Raw genomic sequence first — 21,504 nt, forward strand, 5'->3', positions numbered from 1 at the left:
CTATGACCTGATTTGTTTACTCCCTCTCTCAAAAATTCCCCAACTCTCTCAATTCCTTAAAAATGAAGAAGAAGATTATAATTACGGAATCTCTCTCCCCCCATTCCTCTTTAATTGGTTTGGCTCCTATTAAAAATGGACGCCCCAAAGACCAGCGAGTAGAAGTCCGCTCCCTCCCTTCCAGTTTTCCCGACTCTATGCTCCGTCCCTTCGGCCTTTTACACATCACGCTGAAGAGGCGCATGCGCTCGCTGGAGAGGATCTGAGGTGTGCTGAGGTGAAGGGCGGGGGAAGTGCGTCACTTCCTCTGTTGCGCGCGCCGTCGAAAGCCAACGGAGTCTACTCCTCCCCCCTCCCTCCCCCGCCGAAGCGCACCGTTTCCGGCCCCCAAGTTCCTTAGTAACAATGGAGAGTAAGATGGCCGCTTGAGTGAGCGACGGGAGAGGGAAGGGAGAAGAAGAAGGAGGAGGGGTCGGGGGTCGGGCGCCAGACGCTGCCGGGGCTTTAGCGACGACGAGGAGGAGGAGAAAGAAGAAGAAGGGGAGCGGGACGTGACGGACCTGAGCTTCAGGCCGCTGCGGGGCTGATCGCCGGACGGAGACCCCGGAAGGGCGGCGGACGAGCTGGAAGAGGAGGGAGGCGGTGAGTGACCGAGCCGAGCGGGCGCCCGGGCGGGCTCACCGGTCTGGCCGCGGAGAGCCGGCCAAGCCTGACTCGACGGCGGTGGTCTTTCCACGGCCGCACCGCTTCTCGCCGGAGCGGGCGGGGAACACGGCAGCCGGAGCCGTCTCGTTGGGGCTGGGTCGCGGGTAGGCTGTGAAGAGGGGGGCAGGGGCCCCTACTGGCCCTTTCAGCCGCCGCCTATTCACCCACCCGCGTGAGCTGCTCGATTTCTTTCAGGGGCCTGCCCAATATATCGCCCTGGCTGAGGTCCGCTGTCACCGGTGGGCCTTGCTGGCTCGCCCAGGGTGGAGGTTTTCCTTTAGGAACATAGGAACGTTGTCGTATACCCACTCCTAGAATTTTAGAGTTCGAAGTGGGCCATGAGGGCCATCTAGCCCAGTCCCCTGCAATGCAGGAATCTTTCAGCCAACGTGGGGCTCAAACCCACGACCTCCGGATTAAGAGTCTCATGCTGTACTGACTTGAGCTAGTGATCCGGTCTTCGGTCCATGTAGCGCATTGCTGGCAGCACTGGCTGGCAGCAGCTCTTCGGGATTTTAGGTATGGGTAAAAATAAATGTGAATGACAGAAGCATGGCTATGAAGGTGCCTTGGTTAGAAATGAGGAAGATATATTTCATAATGTGCTTGCCTTGATGGGGGAGTAACTAGTTGTTTACTGAACTGTATTGTCTGCGCTGACTGGCAGCAGCTCCTAGGGGTCTCAGCCAGGCAGGAGTCCCTTGTCAGCCCTACCTAGACATGCTACACTCCCAAATGTACAAAAGGCATAATCAGTCGCCTGATCTTCCTTTTTAGGGAAGGGGGAATACAGTGAAAGACCCGTTGATTTTTTTTGCTGCTGGGAAAGAAAGTGAGTTCTTAGGCTGGTAGCCCAACCTAAATATTTAGACAGTTTCAAGTAGGGTATCACTGAGGTTAGTTACTATATCATTATACTTCCTCTTGTCATTGCTGTTCACTGAACCTCATAGTCCTGATGGGGAAATCCCACCCAGAATTAGTGCTTCATTGATGTTCTTACTCCCAGAAATCTGGTCCTCCTTTTTCTGTGCTAGAGATGTCCTAATTTCTCAATAATCTCTCTCGGGGGTAAATCTCAACATGCTTATTGTGTGATTCTGTCAGGAAGGGCAAAACACTACATTTGTTTTCACTTTCTGAGGTTTTATACTATAACCTAAATTATGGAATACCTTTTACTGCCTTTGGCAGGTGATATTGTGGGGGGCCTGGGGTGGATCAACAGAAACCATGCAGCTTTTAAAATAGGAACAATTAAAACAAATTCCTTTGACTTTTAATTTGAGCTTTGTTTATCATAAAATTCAAGTCATTGTATCAGAATATTTGGATTTTCACTTATAATTATATGGATGAACTTCGGACAATCTTTACCTGATACTAACTGGAACTGAGTTAAAACTAGGGGTTAGATTACTTGATGATGTGCAGAGTGGGTCCATGAGAGTTATATTGTTAGCCTGAGGTGCCTTCTTTATTTGCCTTATCTACTGTGCTAGTTATGTGCATGGTACAGGTAATGTAAAGAAGCTGTTCTTCTCCAAATGTTGGCATGGAGAAGAAAGTGCAACTGGCTCCAACTGATGATCAGAGCAATATTAAAGTAAACAAGGGATATGGGTGGCGCTGTGGTCTAAACCACTTAGCGTCTTGGGCTTGCCGACCAGAAGGTTGGTGGTTCGAAACTCTGTGACGGAGTGAGCTCCCGTTGCTCTGTCCCAGCTCCTGCCAACCTAGCAATTCGAAAGCACGCCAGTGCGAGTAGATAAATAGGTACCGCTGTGGCGGGCAGGTGAACAGCGTTTCCATGCGCTATGGTTTCCGTCACAGTGTTCTGTTGTCCCAGAAGTGGTTTAGTCACGCTGGCCACATAACCCAGAAAGCTGTCTGTGGACAAACACTTGGCTCCCTTGGCCTGAAAGTGAGATGAGCGCCACAACCCCATAGTTGCCTTTGACTGGACTTAAGCATCCAGGGGTCCTTTACCTTTTTTTTTATCTTTAAAGTAAAATACTTCAGTCTTTAATAGTCAATATTAAAGTCCAATCCAAGTTTTTAGAAAGCTGTTATATGATGGCATCATTGTGCATTATACCTTAGACAAGGAAATGAAGGCAAAAAAGTTGGATCTTAGACCCTGCCCAAAACATCCTGCAATCTAAACTGGGGGAACAGACAACCAGGGAAGGCAAGAATAACACCTGTATTTGCACACATTTGCTCCTTAACATAACATTTATTCCATTTGGGGATGTGGAATAAAGGCTTGAGCTAAAAGCCTAAACAGGAATGGTGGGATTTAAAGAGGGAGAGAATTGACATTGCAGGTAGCTGTTGTGGGAGGAACCTTCAAGGACAAGGGGCAGGCAGACAGTGGGTAAAATTGTTGGAGGGGAGGAGACTTTCCAGTATCTTAAAAGTCAGGGACATAGGAAACTGCCTCATACTGAATCAGACCATTGGTACATCTAGTTCAGTATTATCTACCCTGACTGGCAGAAGCTGTCCAGGTTTTCAAGTATGGGTAAAAACAAATGGGAATGAAAGAGAATACTGTAAAGGTGTCTATGCATATTTGTTTGTCATGATAGGGGAGTAACCAGTTGTTTACTGACTAATAACTGTTAAGCTTTATTTCTCTCTAGAGGTGTCATTGTACCTCTGGTTACAAACTTAATTCATTCCGGAGGTCTGTTCTTATCCTGAAACTGTTCTTAACATGAGGAGCCATTAGCGGAAGCGTATCTCCTGCTGCACACGCGCCTCCGAAGCGCGATTTCCGCTCGCATCTCGGAGCAAAGTTCACATCCGGAAGCAACTACTTCTGGGTTAGCACAGCTTGTAACCCGACGCATGTGCAACCAGAAGCGTTCGTATCCAGAGGTACCACTGTGCTGTGTCTCACTTCCTGCCAAGCTCAGAAAAAAATTGACAAGAATGCCAGTGTTTAATTTGGAGCAGTTATAAAAAATCTGGGATATATTTGTGTGATTTGACTGTCCAGGTTAGAGAAGAATTGTCCTCTTATTTTGTGTATTGTGTGGTCAGAAAATGACATGCATGGGTTTTTTTTTTGCTGCTAGGGTCTTTCTAAAATGTTTCCTGCTTAATATTTAATCTAAAAACTGCAAGTCTCAAAAACTTAACCTTGGTGGCAAATTTTACTAGTATGCTTATATAAAGGAGGAGGCTGACAGAAGTGGGTTGTTCCTTTCTAGGAACCCATATTGGAATACTTAACTGAAATTGATGCCTCTGCATTCACAATTTATGTATTATTATTTTTTAAGTGAACTACACATGGCCTTGCAAATTTTGTGTTTATCAGGATACCTTTACTAGACTGAGTGGATCAAAAACAATCCTAAATGGTAGATTTGTTATAGTGAGGCAGTGAGATTGTAATACTAATTATGTTGCCTAAAAGCACAATGGCTTGATCCTCTTGAAGTGGCCCTACATGTACAAGTGAGGAGGTGCCTGAAGGAGGCTCTGGAGTGAGTTAAAACTGCTTTAGGCAAGTGAAGTGTACAACTGTCAGTTCTTCTCGCAGTTACTACTTGCTGTCTTTTCCCTGTCCAGCTTGTTTCTGCTCCTATGGTTTCTACTAAAAATGCAGTGTAGTTCTAGTGTTTTATATACACTTTTTGTTGTTCCTCCAGGCTTTGAGTGGTTCCTGTAAATTCTGGGGTGAGGGGTTGCATCACTTGTAGCTCTGTGCTTAAGAGATAAGCAGGCCATCTCTCTCCCCGCCGCCCCAATTTTTCTTAACCACAGTGTAGCATTAATTGGCTTCTGCAATCCAGTTTCAAACCCTGGTTAGCATTAATGATGTTTAGCAAAGGTACAAACATAACAGTAGACATTGATTAATGTAATGTGTGTACAGTCGTACCTCTGGTTACGCACTTAATTCGTTCTGGAGGTCCGTTCTTAACCTGAAACTGTTCTTAGCCTGAAGCACCACTTTAGCTAATGGGGACCTCCTGCTGCTGCCGCGCCGCTGCTGCATGATTTCTGTTCTCATCCTGAAGTAAAGTTCTTAACCCGAGATAATATTTCTGGGTTAGCAGAGTCTGTAACCTGAAGCATATGTAACCTGAAGTGTATGTAACCTGAGGTACCACTGTATTCAGTTGTTGACAAGGTTGTATTAAGAGGGTCTGATACTACATATAGTCTAGCATGATCTTACTTATGGAATGTTGCTCTTTGGGCATTGATTCTGATATAGTGTCTGAGTATTCATTGGCATTCATGTGGGGGTGACACATTTAGGATGGGCATGGTTGCCACTGTTCCTTTCCAGAGGGTACTTGAGCATTGTGGGAGTAAAATGGGTGGTAAGGGGGAAACAACAGGTCAGTGTCACTGTCACTTGAACCTAGTCTTCAGAGACCTTTGGGACTAGTGAGAATTGTAAGACCTCTGCTTTCCTGAAACATTTATGGTGGTGGAATTTTTCAGCCAGTCTTTGAGAATGCTGTCTTTAATAGAATCCTGTACTCTGATTGGTTTAATATAAGCAGAATAGATGGCAAAACTATTTCTGCACTTCGTGTTATCACACTATTGCTGTTTGTTTTACATAATGCATTGTTTTGACATTTTAAATTCTTGAGGTTTAAAATTTTGGAAGTTTAATTTGTTTAAAATTTTGTATTTTTAATTGTTCTAAGACATTTTGAGTCCACCATGGTGAAAAGTAGGAAATGAATTTTTAAATAATTATGTTGGAGAGAAGGCCTTGTGATTTGTAGAGACTTAAATATTGTGCTTAAAGATCCTGTTTTGACCTTGCAGTTAGGTATTATAAAGTGGAAGTTGGTACTGCTTGTTCTGGACACTGCAACCTGTATTTCCAGGAATCGTGTGTCAAGTGTCACTTGACTCCCTTCTTGCTGAAAAAAAGTATTGCATTTTAAATTGCTTCTCAAATTCAAAGAAGTTGAATTTAACAATTTATGTAGACATAATTAGGTCTATGATATCAGATAATTTTTAGAATTCATGATGGTCAACGTATTGAATAGTATAAAATGCTTTATAAATATGGTAATATCAGAGAATTGTAGCATTGGAAGGGACCATGAGGATCATTTAGGCTAACCCCCTGCAGTGCAGGAATCTTTAACCCAATGTGGGGCTCGAACCCATGACCCCGAGACAGTGTTAGAAATTAGCCAGGTACTAGGTGCATTTTGCTACTGGTGTGGGCCCAATTGTGACCCATGTGGAGATCTCTGGATGCCAGGATGGCAACTGGCATCTCCATCTGGATAGCCTCTCTAGCTTTCTTAAGCAGGTAAGCAGAAGAACTTACTTATTGCATTTATATCCCACCTTTATTTCCAAGGTGGAATACATGGTTCACCCCCTCCTCAGTTAATCTCTGCAATCACCCTGTGAGGCAGGTTAAAAGGCTGTGCCTGGCCTAAGGTCACCCAGTGAGCTTCATGACTGAGTGGACATTTGAACCCTGGTCTCCCAGGTCCTAGTCCAGCATTCTAACACTACACCACACTGGCTTCCCAGAGCACTTCTGCTATGGGGCAGTGATATAAATTAAGTAGGTAAATCAATACAGGGAAAGCAAAATGTCACCTAGAGAAGGATCTGAAATATTTTCATTGAAGCTTGAATTTGTTTTATTCTGGATTGTTTTATTTGATGTTTTAATGTGTTGTAAACAGCTTTGATATATTTTTTTCTTCTGAGCTCCACCATTTGATAATAAATTGTGGGAGATAGGGAGGATAGTGACAGGAACTTGGATAGTGTCAAGAATCCAATTAAGTGGAAGTGTTCCCTGCTCCTCTGGGAACACTTCCAAAGTTCTTGCTGGCCAGCAATGCTGTTCCATTAGTGTTGGTTCCATTGGTAGGTAAAATAAAAGCCTGTGGCACCTTAAAAACTAGGACGCTTATTATAGCCCAAGCTTTGGTGGACTCTTCATTTCCATAGGTTTATAACCCAACTTAAAAAAACAAAAACTTCCCAACAAGATGCATCAGACACAGGTTGCATGGGCCACACATGTATATAAAAATGGTAATTAAAACACATAAGTGTAAAAATGAGTACAGTGGTACCTCGGGTTAAGTACTTAATTCATTCCGGAGGTCCATTCTTAACCTGAATCACCACTTTAGCTAATGGGGCCGCTGTGCCGCCACTGCACAATTTCTGTTCTCATCCTGAAGCAAAGTTCTTAACCCGAGGTAATATATCTGGGTTAGCAAGTCTGAAACCTGAAACGTATGTAACCTGAAGCGTATGTAACCCGAGGTACCACTGTAACAGTAAAATAAATATGAATATAGTGAATAGCCTGTGAATACATTAAAACAGAAACCTTGCCCTGTCAAACCTTAAAATTAAATACAGTGTCAGTAAAGTAGCACCATATATTTCAGCTGCCTAAATAAAATCAAGAAAAAGCCATAGACCCACATATAGGCTTGATAATGAAGAGCTTGTCTTGTACCTGGATCAGGATCCACAAATGTGGAGCCATTGTTGAAAAAGCTCTTTCCCTTGTACACACACACCCCAGCCTGATTGCTCTCACAGATGGGCATAGTTGGCTACAATCCACAGCTCTTTGCTCATCACTGTTGTAGGCAAGAGTTCTTCTAGGCTTCTGTGTGCTTCCAGAAGAGCCTTGGGGTGAAAAGCAAGTTGATAGGTGTATTGACTGGTAGCTATAGTGTCATGATTCAGATTTTCACTGCATCCCTGGAAGCAAGTGGACTTTGAGCTTTGGCTCAAGCTCTTGTGACCATGATAATAGAATCATAGAACTGTAACGTTGGAAGGGACTCCAAGGGTCATCTAGTCCCACCCCCTGCAATGCAGGAATCTCAACTACAGCATCCATGGAAGATGGCCATCCAGCCTCTGCCTATAAACCTCCAATAAAGAGAGTCCACCACCTTCCAAGGGAAAAATATGTACTGCACTCTTACTGCTTCTCAGTATTGCATGTTAGATATTCTGTAATAAATTAGTTTGTAGGGCAGTTGTGCCTCACTCTTCCATGTGAGTATGTGTAGGAAAGGAGATTTGGGCTCTATGAAGAAGTTCACTCGTCAGATACCTTTAATCTCTTACTTACTCATTCTAAACCACAGGCTTGGAAAGAGCAACTTCCCTCATTATGTGGGATAAGAATGTTGTCCAGGTGACAAACAGGAAAATGGTTTTCAGTCACTGCTATGCCACCAATGACTTTCATAGGCATTTGTTTTCTTGTCATTTTTCTATTTACTTCTGGCTTGGTACAGAAATCCAGGATCTGCAGGTAACAGGCCATGCAGCCCCTGTTTTGTGTGTGTGTGCGCGCTATACAAAAATCACAATGTGGGAAAAGCTATGAAGCCAGCCAATGCCTCTACATAACTCCATCCTTATTTCAGACATTATGATATATCTGTATATCACGATGTTTAGCTGATGATATAGCACAATGTTGAAAAATAGATACTGCACACATATTGCACTTCGGTTTTACTTAAGGAGTTTGGTGGCACTTCTGATTGCCTGAAATAGAAGACCCATACCTTACTGATTTTTACAACTGATACGATGTTTCAGATAGAGACTTCTCACATCTGGACTAAAACCAGGGAAGATTAGATTCAAATCTTTACTCAACCATTATTCTCTTTAGGAGCCACTTAGCCAGTCAAATACACTCCCTCTGATCAACCTCACAGGGTTGTTGTGAGGGAACTATGTACATTACTATGAACTCTTTAGGGGGAGAATATATTGTTGTTGCTGCTGCTGCTGTTATTTTTTATTTTATTTTATTTTATTTTATTATTTTATTTTATTTTATTTTATTTTATTTTATTTTATTCTATTCTATTCTATTTTATTTTATTCTATTCTATTCTATTCTATTCTATTCTATTCTATTCTATTCTATTCTATTTTATTCTATTCTATTTTATTCTATTCTATTCTCACCCTTCACCCTAAGGTGTAAGGGCAGGTTACAACAATCTAAAATACATTATAAAGTAGAACAGAAAGGAATGCATACAAAGTAATTAAAAAAAACCTCACAGACTACGGAGAGTAACTTTAAATTAATCCATTTATTGATATACAAAGCTTAAAAAAATTAAATGAAACAAAACACATGTTACTTAGAAAATAGAATTGGATAAAATTAGATAAAATATTATATTTAAAGCATAAGGCAATTGGATATGTTTTGCATATGAATTAAGTATAATTGACAAAGCTATCAGTCAAAGTGATTTTATATCCTTTTATATCAATTAGCAATGGAACCAGGGGGCTGGACCTTTCCATTGAGTTTTTCCATTAATTTTATTGTTCCTGTGGGCAGACCCACATAAGATGTAGACAATGAATTACCACCCTCTATCCGGGAGGCAGAAAAATGGGCAGCTAGGGCCGCTGCTGTATCAGCTATTCCTCATTCAGGGAACTTTGACACATATCTAGTGCTGGTTTGCCGAAACATGTTATACCTTAACTTTTTTGTTGGCACCATGGCTCCTTTTACAGCCACTCCAACCGATGCTAAGGTCTTCATGACCCTTATTGAAAGCAACAAATATATACACAAAAGTCAACTCGAGCAGTTTCTTCAGCTGTGACATAGTGCCATCCATTCTGATCCATCATGAGTGCTCTACAGTGTGCATAAAACATACCATAACTGCTGGATGTGATGCATATGTAGGCCTCGCAGGACCCAGATTTCCAGCCTGTATAGGGGGAGTTTCACAAACAAGGGCTTGACACAGAGAATGATGACCTCTCCTGGGCGACAGACATACAAGCTTCTGAGGGCAGAACTACCAAGATCTTACCAATCTTAACACATGAAAAAGTGTGTAGGGCTGTTTGGGGCTAGAGTTGTTTGGGGCTTTAAACACTAACATGAACACCTTGAATTGGGTCCAAAAAATGATCTGGCAACCAATACGGCTGTTGAGGCTGTGTTGAGATCTAAATGAAACCCCAGCCAGTAATCTAGCTTCTGCAGTTTGTTTGGACCAATGGAAGTTTCCAAGCTGCCTTCAAGGGCAACCCCTGCAGCAGAGCATTGCAGTAATCCAGTCTGGATTACAGTGGCCATGTTATTCCTTTCCTGAAAGGGTCATAGGTGGTGGATGGGCCATAGCTGAGGCAATAATTTTGTTGTAAATATCTCATATGAAAAATTACATGGCATGTTTCAAAGAACTTTTATTTATGGTCACCTGATCTAGTAGTGATGGCAATGCCCTCAAGTTTGGGGTTTTGTTTTTGTTTTGTTTTGGGCAGTTAGGGGTGCTTTTAATCCTTTGCCCCAACTATGTCTCCAATTTGGATTGGTGGGCCATGCTGGAGCATTTTGCATTAGCCGGGGGGGGGGGGGTCGGTCAGGACGACTTCCCATTTGCATCAAATTTCTGGTGGTGGGGACAATAGCAGGGGGCAAAGGATTAAAGCCCCAGCCCCCATGTTATGCTCATGATCCCCTTTAGACCCCTGCTCCAATTTATGGAGAAAAAAACAAACGTACATCCTGCACAGATTTGGAGCTAACAATTGTCTACTTTGGCCCTTATTTTATTTTGTATTATTCTGTGTCCTTTATTTTGAACCTGATTTTTTTCCCCAGTGTGTGCATGTTTCACATTTAGCAGACTGCTAGCAGCTGTAGTTTGAAGAAGTGATTGGATATTTGGTTGCAGGATATATTAAAACACTCTTTCCACTAAGCAGTCTGCTTGCAGAAACCACATATAAGCCCTCAAACATCTTTTCAGTTATGAGGTGCTAATTTTGTGGTTGTGGGTGTTTTTGAATATATAAATTGATGGGAGCTAAGTGACCTAGCTGGTGGAGAATTGTGATGGTTTTCTGGTACTTCTCTCAAAAGTTATTCACTTAGGCTTGGATGACAATGCTGTGTGGCATATCAAGTGATTTCTGGTTGGCAGCATGGCCCTCTGGTCATAGTAGACAATGGAAAGCCCTCTGCTTATGGCCCCTGACTAATGGAATAGATTACTGCAGTTAAAACTAAAAACTAAATATGTTTGTATATTTACAAACCATGCAGATCTTCCTTTGCATATTTTTTCACTGTTCTGCATGGTATTCTCTTTTATTTATGATGCCAAAGCAGGTAACAAAAAGTAAGAATGTACACCATTTTTTTAAAAAAAAATAATTAAAATTTATTGTAGCCAGCAGCAAAATGTAGGCTAAAATTGTATAAATAGGAAGAGAAAAGAGCAATAAAATTGGTAGCCACATGTTAAAATTCTTGGAGAATAAAATGGTCTGAATGTTTCCCTTGGGATCTTTTTTGGCAGCCTTCAGCAACATTTGACCCCCCCCCCCCTTTTATACTGCCTTCCCAAAGCTGGTAAGTGAAGTGCTGGGCTTTGGAAAGGAGGCCTGAGGGCTTAGAGTCCTCCTGCCTCTTTCCCAAACCCTCACTAGCGGAGATTGGGGGGGGTGTCAAATTTTGGCTTCCCCCCACAGCAAGACAGTGTGTGGCCTGCAGGTTTCTGTGTCACGAAGTGTGCTTACAGCCCACTTGGTATGAGCCCATTTGGTATCTAGACCTGGGCTAGATACTTAGGATTGGGTTTTTTAAAAGAGCCTGAAATACTTAAGAAACAGAACCATTATTTAACCATTATAATAATAAATAATAATTTATTATTTGTACCCCGCCCATCTGGCTGGGTTTCCCCAGCCACTCTGGGCGGCTTCCATAAAAACCAAAAATACACTAAAATATCACAGATTAAAAACTTCCCTGAACAGGGCTGCCTTAAGATGTCTTCTGAATGTCAGGTAGTTATTTATCGCTTTGACATCTGATGGGAGGGCATTCCACGGCAGGCGCCACTACCGAGAAGGCCCTCTGCCTGGTTCCCTGTAGCTTTGCTTCTCGCAATGAGGGAACTGCCAGAAGGCCCTCGGCGCTGGACCTCAGCGTCCGGGCAGAACGATGGGGGTGGAGACGCTCCTTCAGGTATACTGGGCCGAGGCCGTTTAGGGCTTTAAAGGTCAACACCAGCACTTTGAATTGTGCTCGGAAACATACTGGGAGCCAATGTAGGTCTTTCAAGACCGGTGTTATGTGGTCTCGGCGGCCGCCCCCAGTCACCAGTCTAGCTGCCGCATTCTGGATTAGTTGTAGTTTCCAAGTCACCTTCAAAGGTAGCCCCACGTAGAGCGCATTGCAGTAGTCCAAGCTGGAGATAACTAGAGCATGCACCACTCTGGCGAGACAGTCCGCGGGCAGGTAGGGTCTCAGCCCGCGTACCAGGTGGAGTTGGTAGACAGCTGCCCTGGATACAGAATTGACCTGCGCCTCCATGGACAGCTGTGAGTCCAAAATGACTCCCAGGCTGCGTACCTGGTCCTTCAGGGGCACAGTTACCCTATTCAGGACCAGGGAGTCCTCCACACCAGCCCGCCCCCTGTCCCCCAAAAACAGTACTTCTGTCTTGTCAGGATTCAACCTCAATCCATTAGCCGCCATCCATCCTCCAACCGCCTCCAGGCACTCACACAGGACCTTCACCGCCTTCACTGGTTCTGATTTGAAAGAGAGGTAGAGCTGGGTATCATCTGCATATTGATGGACACCCAGTCCATTATTTTAGTCTGTTATTTTTTAATGTTTCTGTAAAAATATGTTGCACCCACAGATTAAAACTTAACTCTTCTGGTATATAGGGGCAGGATTATATGGTTCTCCAAACAAATTGACTGTTTCCTTTTTTGTAGACATTTTCCCTACTTTGATCAACATGGAAAGCTCAGATTCTAATAATAAAGGAAGTGTCGCTCAGTCTGAAGCACAGCGTCGGAGTCAGCTGGACCGCCTGGATCGGGAAGAAGCTTTCTATCACTTCGTGAATAATCTGAGTGAAGAAGACTACAGGCTAATGAGGGATAACAATTTGCTAGGCACCCCTGGTATGTTACTTCATGTGCTGGATGCAATTAAAATCCTTTTCAGGTGTGGAAATTCTGCCACTGAGATGTGATCAAAATTTACTAGCTCTTAACTCAGAAACAAGGGTTGAAAATAATTGCTTATGTCAAAATTGATTACACATGGTATTCTGAAGGGCTCTTGCTTTCAACATGTAAGGCATATTGTGTTCTCCAGGAACTAGTGCTGGCCCTGCTGGTCAGCTGTCTTGGTGGCATTTGACCATGATATCATTCAAAGAAGCAATGCACAATGAAGCGAAAAAGCACTACTGTGCAGGTATCAACTTCACTTTACTAAATGATTGAAGGCAGCTCCTCTCCCCACTCCCCCAGCCCTGCTGCAGATGAGAAGCAAACCTAGTTAGTGGCAGAGCAGAGATGCTACTTCTGACCACCTGTTACAACTGCAGTCCTCTCCAGACAGTTTTCTATGGCAAAAATCACTGCCTTCAACTGCCCATGTCTCCCATCCTTGTGTGGGCTTGGGGTGCTTCAATTTTTTTTGACAGACTGATGGTCAACCAAAAATGTTTTGATCCATCAATTCCTGACCCTTACCAGCTACCTTCTACTTTTCTTTTCTTTTCTTTTCTCTTGATGAGCATGCATTGTTTAGCTTTTTTCTTTTCCATAAGCTGACCTTTTAAAAATCAGTGCTGATTTGGACTGTTAGCTTGTGTACACAAGTGCAACGCATGTCCATTCTTTCACTATTGACATTTTTCCAGCTGTTTATATTTCTTACAAATCCAAGTCACCACTCAGGTTTGTTGTGGCTATTTAGCATTTGGCAAAAACAGTTCTAGTGTCCCCCCGCCCCCCAGTCCTGTCTTAGAAACATTTTTTGCCCTCAGCATTTGTATTTTTTGAACTTTGTCACCCTTTCTATTGTTTTACTTGTGGTATATTCATTAGAATAAATGTCTCCCCCCTCTTATGATTGCCTGTTCTCACCACTTGGTTATAAAAACAACTTTGCTGATTCCTATCGCCCCTATTATGGCCTGTATTATACAACACTCCCTCCTGCTTCCATTTATTTAATTGTCTGTTCAGACAATATACTTTCAAACAGGTATTTCAGAGCATTGCAGGTCACTCCTCACTACTTCTTTTTGTACACCTTTGTGAGTCTTGGACTAATTGTGATTGGTGGCTGAACTTAAATTGAATATCATTTCCCTTTTCTTGTTATGTTGTTCCCTTTGGAGGTGTTTTGTAAACTCCTTCGTTCTCTTTTTTTTCAGTCCCCCCCCCCCAAAAAAAATCCAGTTTATGTTGCTGGTTCTTGCTTTCCCTTAGTGTAGACCCTGCTGTCAAGTTCTAATTTTTTCTTTCCCTTTTCTCTTTCTGTTATTTGTTATGGACTATTGCCTGTCTTTGATTCATCATGCTTCCTTCTCAGTCTTGGAACTTCATTTTGGCTTCAGTCTGTAATGCTTCTTCTACTGTTGTCTCTTTTTTTAAAAAAAATATATATTTAGCTGTGGTGTCTCACTTCAACAATCTCTGGCATGCTAAGATTTATATTATGTCAGACCTAGCAGTATCTGAGCCAGTAGTTTTCTTTTCCTCCTTGCCATCTTACTACATACCATCCACATTGGCTTATAATTCTAAAGTGTGGTTAGCACTGCACAGGTGAGCTGCCTTCCCTCCTCCTGTTTTGATGGGAGTAGAACTTCTGTGGAGATTTTTTTCACTTTATAAGAATATTGCCATATGTCCTGTAAAGAACCAATCCAGTGTAACAAGCCACCTTCATAACTCTTGTTTTGAAGCTGTCATGTTTCAAAACTTACTAGAATTTGTTGTAAGCTGGAATTCCTTTGTATGATCCAACAAGCCAAAATTCTTTGCAAAGTGAAACTAGTCTCTGCAGAAGCCCTCCTTCAGGTGGTGTGGGAATGGGCGCCCACAAATCTCTTGCTTTGTTCAGCCTTCCTGTAGCTCTTTGACGTAGCACCAAACCATAGTTTAATGTTACATCTGAAGGTAGCTATTCAGTGTAGAATAGAATGCTTGCTTTTGTTCTTACTACTATGCCTGACTTTTATTGAGTTGGTTATTTCTCTTTTCACTTCTCATTTGCTTATGGGTGCACTGCTTTTTTTCTGAGACAAAACAGACATCTCTATTCATGTTTTATTTACTGTTCTTCAGGTATACAACCTCACAAAGTAGTTGTACAAAATTTTGATATACTGTAGTTAAAATAATACAACAGAATTGAGATACATACAACAAAAGGCAAAGTTAAGAAGAGCATTTTAAAAGCCAGATAAAACCCATCAGTTGTAAATGATGGTCTTCACCTGGTGCTGAAATATATCAGAACCAGCTGAGCTACCTGGCAAGGGTGGGTGAGGGTCAGTTTTGCAGACATCTCTCTCCCTTAGCATCCAGCCTGTCTACACATGGGGTGCTTGCTTTCCTAAGAGGGAGTGATGGAACAAGCATTTTCATCATGTTCTTAGTTGAGCACAGCCATGTCCTTAAAGCCACAGTCTCAGCAAGTCTTTCCTCATGGCTTTGCAGGCATACCTGATTCCTATACTATTAACTCATGTGAGCAAAGAGTGCTTTCAAATAAGGAATCCTTGGATGTGAAAATTGATCTGTAGTGGTATGTGCTACCTCTCATCTTTCAATCCTTGCACAATCCTCACACAAACTGTTTAGCAGTAGTTTAGGAATTGAACTGTCAAGCAAATACCATACAGGCTACATACCTGCCTAGTGGGCACTTCCCAGATCCTAAATAATCTGGATCCAGTGAGATGCACAGCCCTGGAAGTCACAGGTCTCTCTTTAAATATACCTGACCTTTGTGCCAAAGAAAATACACTCTTTCAACAGAAGGCCTATCTTGGAGAACTGCCTCCATGTGACCTGACTTCTTATACCTCTTTAAACAAGTGGCATCTCTGATAGCTTACTGTTTCTTGGTCTGTGCCATTCCCCCGCTCCACCACCCCCACTTTTCTTTTCTCTAATCTTTTGCTTGGGAGCCTGCCAGGATAATGATAATTTGGAAAGTTGTTACCTGTGCTTATCAGATTCATCAGAATTTTAAATAAAACACCTTTTGAAAACTATTTCCGCAGGTGAAATTACTGAAGAAGAGTTGCTGAGAAGGCTGCAGCAAATTAAGGAAGGCCCACCCCAGCAGAACATGGAAGACAATAGAGGTATGTAATATTCATTGAGAGCAGCAAAAAGAAACCTCTAGCCCTGGGTTGCCTTGAATGATGGTCAGGGGTGCTGCAAGCAACGCTGGCCTCTGTCCCTCTTTTCTTCCCTCCCTCCTGTGATGCCCTATCACATCTCTGCCTCCCAAAGGCTTGCACAAATGCTTGTTGCAGCAGCTTCAAGCTGCCCAGGTGAATGGTGCCTCTGGTGCTGGCCAGGGGGTGCTTCCCAGGCCCCTGTGGAGCAGTGTGAGGAGGCACTTCTCTTTGGGGCAAATGAGGCAGCTCAGAGGTCGGGGCAGCAGCTGCGGCTGTGGCTGCAGCTGCAGCTGCCCAAAGGACTCCCAAGGAGAGGAGGATGAGGGAACACTCCGCAAGGGAGGGGTGAGGGGCTGCTGGCTCTGCAGGCAAGGGGTGACATAACTGAACTCCTGAGCCCCACAGGGGTTCCGCAGAAATAATGTAGTTGGTCAAGGGAGCCATGGACCCAAAAAGGTTGAAAACCTCTGCTCTAGCCTGTGGGCCCATCAGACCGCTTTCTCATTTGGCCAATAAGACAGTTCTGGCCAGGCCACGCCCACCTGACACTGAATTTGGGTTTTGCAAAAATCACCAATCAGCTGGTCATCCAAACCCTGCAGTTTGCAAGTGGTGCAGTGATCATTTGCACTTGCAAAGCACTGTGCATGATTGATTTCAAGGAAACAAGCCACCTGACAGCATCAGCTGAGGTAAAACATCTTACATTAGAAATTGTGTCAGAAATTGGAGGAATAGAAATTCTGAAGCCAGGGATGTGCAACATGTCAAATAAAAAATTCTGTCATTGTACTCCTGGGATTGCACTTAGTCCCACCATTGGCTACTGTATTGTGGCATGTTTTTTTAAAAAATAGATCTGTTTGTTTGTTCACATCCCTGTAAACAGCATTTTATTGACCTTTACCTTCTGTCAGACTGAGGCTACTTGTTCTTTCTCCTCTCATGCGACTTCATACCTGGGAAGTAGCCTGTAAGCCTCAACATTTTATTGTTGATGACATTATTATTAAATCCCTGAGATGTTTTATAAGAAGCAATTAATCATAAATGGAATGAAAGAACAAAGCATGCTGACTAGGAGCTAAGTCTTGTTGAAAGAAGTAATGATTCAAACATGATTTTTCCAGGCAACGAACATGTCTGATATATTTTCTGAGCTAGCTTCTGCACTGGCATTCTTAACATTGGACATACAGTGGCTGCAGGCCTGGTTTAAATAAGATTCTTAGCTTATGCATGGATGATAACCTACCTGGTATTGCACTGAAACCAGGCCTTAGTGGGAAAGCTTTTAAGTAAGTGTGCATAGGACCCTGCTGCAGGTGTTTCTTCTTAAGAGGTGGTGCACAGATTGGATCTGCTGCCTCTGCCATAGTTAAAAGTACACGTGGTGACCATTTTAGGTGCATCCAATTGATGAGTGATTGCCAGTGCCCAGGTCCTTTTGGACCCAGAATGAGGCAGAGTGAGGGTGGGGAACTAATTGTCTTTTTTAAAAAATCCAACCACTCCTGCATGTTCCCTCCTATGAGTCTGCGCGCTAAATGTCTTGTGACGTCCATAAGACTCCAAAATGGTGTCATTATTATTATTTTGTTAATGCTTACACTTTCTCCATGTCCATTTTGGCATGCTGCTCCTGAGAGTTGACTAATGGGCCAGTGTGGCCCTCAGCCCAAAAGAAATTAACCACAACTGCTTTCAAGTACCACAATACCTTTTCATATTGCTTAGCCCTTACAAAACTGATACCTTAACTACTGCCTGACAAGGTTTCTGTTGCTGAATAGACATTTGAATCGCATGCACCCTGGATTGAGTTAACCTGTCTTAATGATTTTTACTGCAGCTTTGCTTTTCTTATCAACTTAGTGAGACACAATGAGCTTACAGGGTCTCTTAGAGTGCATTTATAATTACCATTATGGTTCCTACAGTAAATGCATGCATGTGAATGTATTGTGGCTCAGACTTGTTTTCAAAACCCTAACTCATAGCAATGTTGGGAAAGTGTTTAGCCCAGAGTTTTTCCAGTTTCCTAACTCTGGCAGTTGCTCTTGTCTTGCAGGTGCAGAGTCCGCAGAAGATGTATCTAATGGCGATTCCATAATAGATTGGCTTAACTCAGTTCGACAGACTGGGAATACAACACGAAGTGGGCAAAGAGGAAACCAGTCTTGGAGGGCAGTGAGCCGGACTAACCCAAACAGTGGGGATTTCAGATTCAGTTTAGAAATAAACGTCAATCGTAATAATGGTAACCCAAATCCTGAAACTGAGGGTGAGCCATCTGTGGAACCGCCCAGCAGAGAAGAAGTGGAAAATAACCAAAGTGATGCTGAGACTCCAAGATTTGAGACTCCTCCTGTTGTAGGGCAGCCTGGACCAGAAATTAGTCCCCCTGAAGTGATAAATGAAGCAGTTGCTCCTCACAGAGGCCTGAGGAGATCAAGAAGCCGAAGTCCAGAACAGCGGAGGACACGAGCTAGGACTGATAGAAGTAGGTCACCCCTTAATCCAATGAATGAATCTGCACGTCGGGTGCATCATAATATATCTTCTCAGACACCTGACCTTCCCCCAGTAAGTGAAGCTGAAGGGAGCTCTAGAACAAGACAGCATATGGTAATAAGGCAGCATACAACTACATCTGAGATGCCCAGTGAAAATACAGTGCTATTTTCAACTCCTGAACCAAGACCCTCTCCTCAAGCAACAGCTCCTCCAGAAACAAATGGCAGTGCAGAGTCTGCAGCCCCTGGACAGAGGCCTCCAACTATTGTCCTTGACTTACAAGTGAGACGAGTCCGTCCAGGAGAATACAGGCAGAGAGACAGTATAGCCAACCGAACCCGATCAAGATCCCAGACCCCAAACAATACTGTGACATATGAAAGTGAGCGTGGAGGTTTTAGACGCACATTTTCACGCTCAGAAAGGGCAGGAGTGAGAACTTACGTCAGTACCATTAGGATTCCTATCCGGAGAATTTTGAATACAGGCCTGAGCGAGACGACGTCTGTTGCCATTCAAACCATGTTAAGGCAGATAATGACTGGCTTTGGTGAGCTCAGTTACTTCATGTACAGTGATAGCGATGCAGAGCCTGGTGGCCCAGCACCAACCCCAAATGTAGAAATGGCAGAACCGCAGGGTGGAGGTGTCAGTGGAAATAGTAGTGGTTCAAGTCATGAAGGTCCTGATCCTTCTGCACCAGGAGAGGCATATGAAGGCAGTAATGAAGGGGCATCCACAGCTAGTGCTAGGCGAGAAGGACGGAATGCCAGGGGTTCTGTTACTTTTGAAGAAAGTGGCTCACTCCCATTCCTGAGCCTGGCTCAGTTTTTTCTGCTTAATGAAGAAGACGATGACCAACCCAGAGGCCTCACCAAGGAGCAAATTGACAACCTAGCCATGAGAAATTTTGGTGAAAGTGATGCTCTGAAAACCTGTAGTGTCTGTATTACAGAATACACAGAGGGGAACAAACTGAGGAAGCTGCCATGCTCTCATGAGTACCATGTGCACTGCATAGATCGCTGGCTGTCGGAAAACTCTACCTGCCCAATTTGCCGCCGAGCAGTCTTGGCTTCTGCTAACCGAGAGAGTGTTGTCTAAGCAAGGTGTGAACTTTGAGCTGAGTGCACAAGATGAACTAGCAGTGGGCAAAGAAGCCACCTTTCTGTGGCCACTTTTTGTGTGGTAGGTATAAATGTAAAACAATCCTCCCGAAATGATTTATTTTTTTTAAACAACCCTCACTAGTGGGAACCTTCTTGATTAAGGTCCTGAAAATGATACTGGGTTTGTGTCATCAGTTAAAACAAGTGAGCAAAAAAAACCAAACACCACTACATTTGCCCAAAGACACTTGCCTGCTGTGTTCTCAGTTTATTCCAGCACAAACAAGGTTCACATCTTTCCTCTCCCATCCCAGTGAGTGGTGAATGCTGAAGATCCCAACATTCTGCTCTTCCCTGTGAAGAATATGACTGGAATCATTCAGCTACATATACAGCTCATGTTTCACTGTGGATTAAAACAAAAACTGAACAATAAAATTGCACCCCTGAATATGATTTAGTTCCCTCCTTGTATAGGGTATTGAACATGGCAATGTAAATAACACTAATATTAGCCCTCTCCCACTGTACAGCTGTTTTTAGCCCAACACTATGGTATGCCATAGAATGAGCTGGTAGTTTTAATGGGGATATTTATCTTGCTGTGGAAATATGTTAATTGCTTATGCCTGTTATAAATGAACACACTTTTGTTTTTAAAAATGTAAAGCTTTTTGTATAGATCAATAAAGTTTTAATTGCACTGCTGTACTAATGCCTTTGGAATGAAAACCATTATGGTTAGAAATAATGCATTGGTGTGACTCTCCCCTGCAGAGTGAGCAAGATAGCAAAGAGCTGTCCCCGTCAGTATTAAAGTCACAGCATGACACCCAAAACAGCCCAACAGATAGAAATGGGGTGTTCATAGTTCACTGCTTGGGTGTAGGGGTACCACTGAAAAGACACAAATTGAAAAACTTGGTGCTACAGGGACCTCTTCCTAAAATACAGATCTCTTTGATGCCCCAACCCTGCAAAACAGTAATTGAGTACATCAGGGTGGCTAACCTTTAACCCTCCATAGGTTGTTGGATGCCTAGTTCTCATCATTCCCAATCTTCATGGCCCGTAGTTGGGGAGGATGGGAATTGTGGTCCAAGCAACAACTGGAGAACCAAATGTTTTACATTACTGGCAGCTTTGTAATAAGTTTTCCTCTCCCCCAGATCGTGTATTACAGGCATATGTATACAATGTGTTTTCTGCGGGCAAAGTACTTTTATTGCTCTGCCTGTTCTTTGGAAACCTACAGCTTTCAGCATAAATCCCTCAAGTAGTGGCTTGTGTATTTTTCTAAATAACAGTTAAATTGGATGGTACCACTTCTTCCTTCCTTTGAGGTGGAAGAGAAACTAACAGTGTATCTGTTCAATTTTTAAAATTACAGAGTGAGTGGTTTTATCAAGCTTAGAATCCTGTGAATTTATCCATACATAAAACTGTTAAGGCACTTAATTTAGAAATTCCTTTATAAATCAAACAATTCCCTGTCCCTGTCCCATACATACTAAGAGTCAAATTTTACTGAGCAAAACAGCACTGTATGTTGCTTTTGCTTACAGACTCTTGATATTTGCATAATCTTGGATATATAAAAGGTAAGTTTTCAGTTGGCTTTATACAGGCAAAAACAGTCTTGCTGCTTTAATAAAACATTTTCAGCTAGAGAAGGATTTCATAGCACCTCTTCTCCCTCTCCTTTGCTGCCTGAAGTAGATTATATATAAGTACAAAATTTTATGTGCAAGGTTGTTCCTCTACCACAGACTATTCATACCTTTCAACTTAGAGCAGCTTTCAAATAAAAAATGCAGATAGAGGTACTCTTCTAATCTTGTTGGGACATGCATTCATTTTTTTCAAACATTAAAAGTGATTAATGGAGGAAAACTTGTTTGTATTTTCATTCAGAAATGCAGTGAAGCCCACATTAAAAGCTTTGT

General features: G+C 42.8%; 1 protein-coding gene across 1 annotated transcript; it reads left to right on the forward strand.

Annotated features, from left to right (window-relative positions):
- Positions 1–349: 349 nt before the first annotated feature.
- On the forward strand, positions 350–20,261 carry RLIM (ring finger protein, LIM domain interacting). The gene is made up of 4 exons (XM_079961329.1): positions 350–642; positions 12,490–12,681; positions 15,810–15,893; positions 18,004–20,261. Exons 2-4 carry the CDS (start codon positions 12,513–12,515, stop codon positions 19,551–19,553), a joined length of 1,803 nt encoding a protein of 600 aa, XP_079817455.1. The 5' UTR covers positions 350–642; positions 12,490–12,512; the 3' UTR covers positions 19,554–20,261.
- Positions 20,262–21,504: the final 1,243 nt, after the last annotated feature.

The sequence above is a fragment of the Podarcis cretensis genome (assembly GCF_951804945.1).
Source record: "Podarcis cretensis genome assembly, chromosome: Z".
Lineage (NCBI taxonomy): Eukaryota > Metazoa > Chordata > Lepidosauria > Squamata > Lacertidae > Podarcis > Podarcis cretensis.

Coding starts and splice junctions, on each gene's coding strand:
- RLIM (XM_079961329.1), top strand. CDS start 12,513: ATGGAAAGCTCAGATTCTAATAATAAAGGAAGTGTCGCTCAGTCTGAA. Junction 12,682..15,809: donor CAATTTGCTAGGCACCCCTG/GTATGTTACTTC, acceptor CTATTTCCGCAG/GTGAAATTACTGAAGAAGAG. Junction 15,894..18,003: donor GAACATGGAAGACAATAGAG/GTATGTAATATT, acceptor CTTGTCTTGCAG/GTGCAGAGTCCGCAGAAGAT.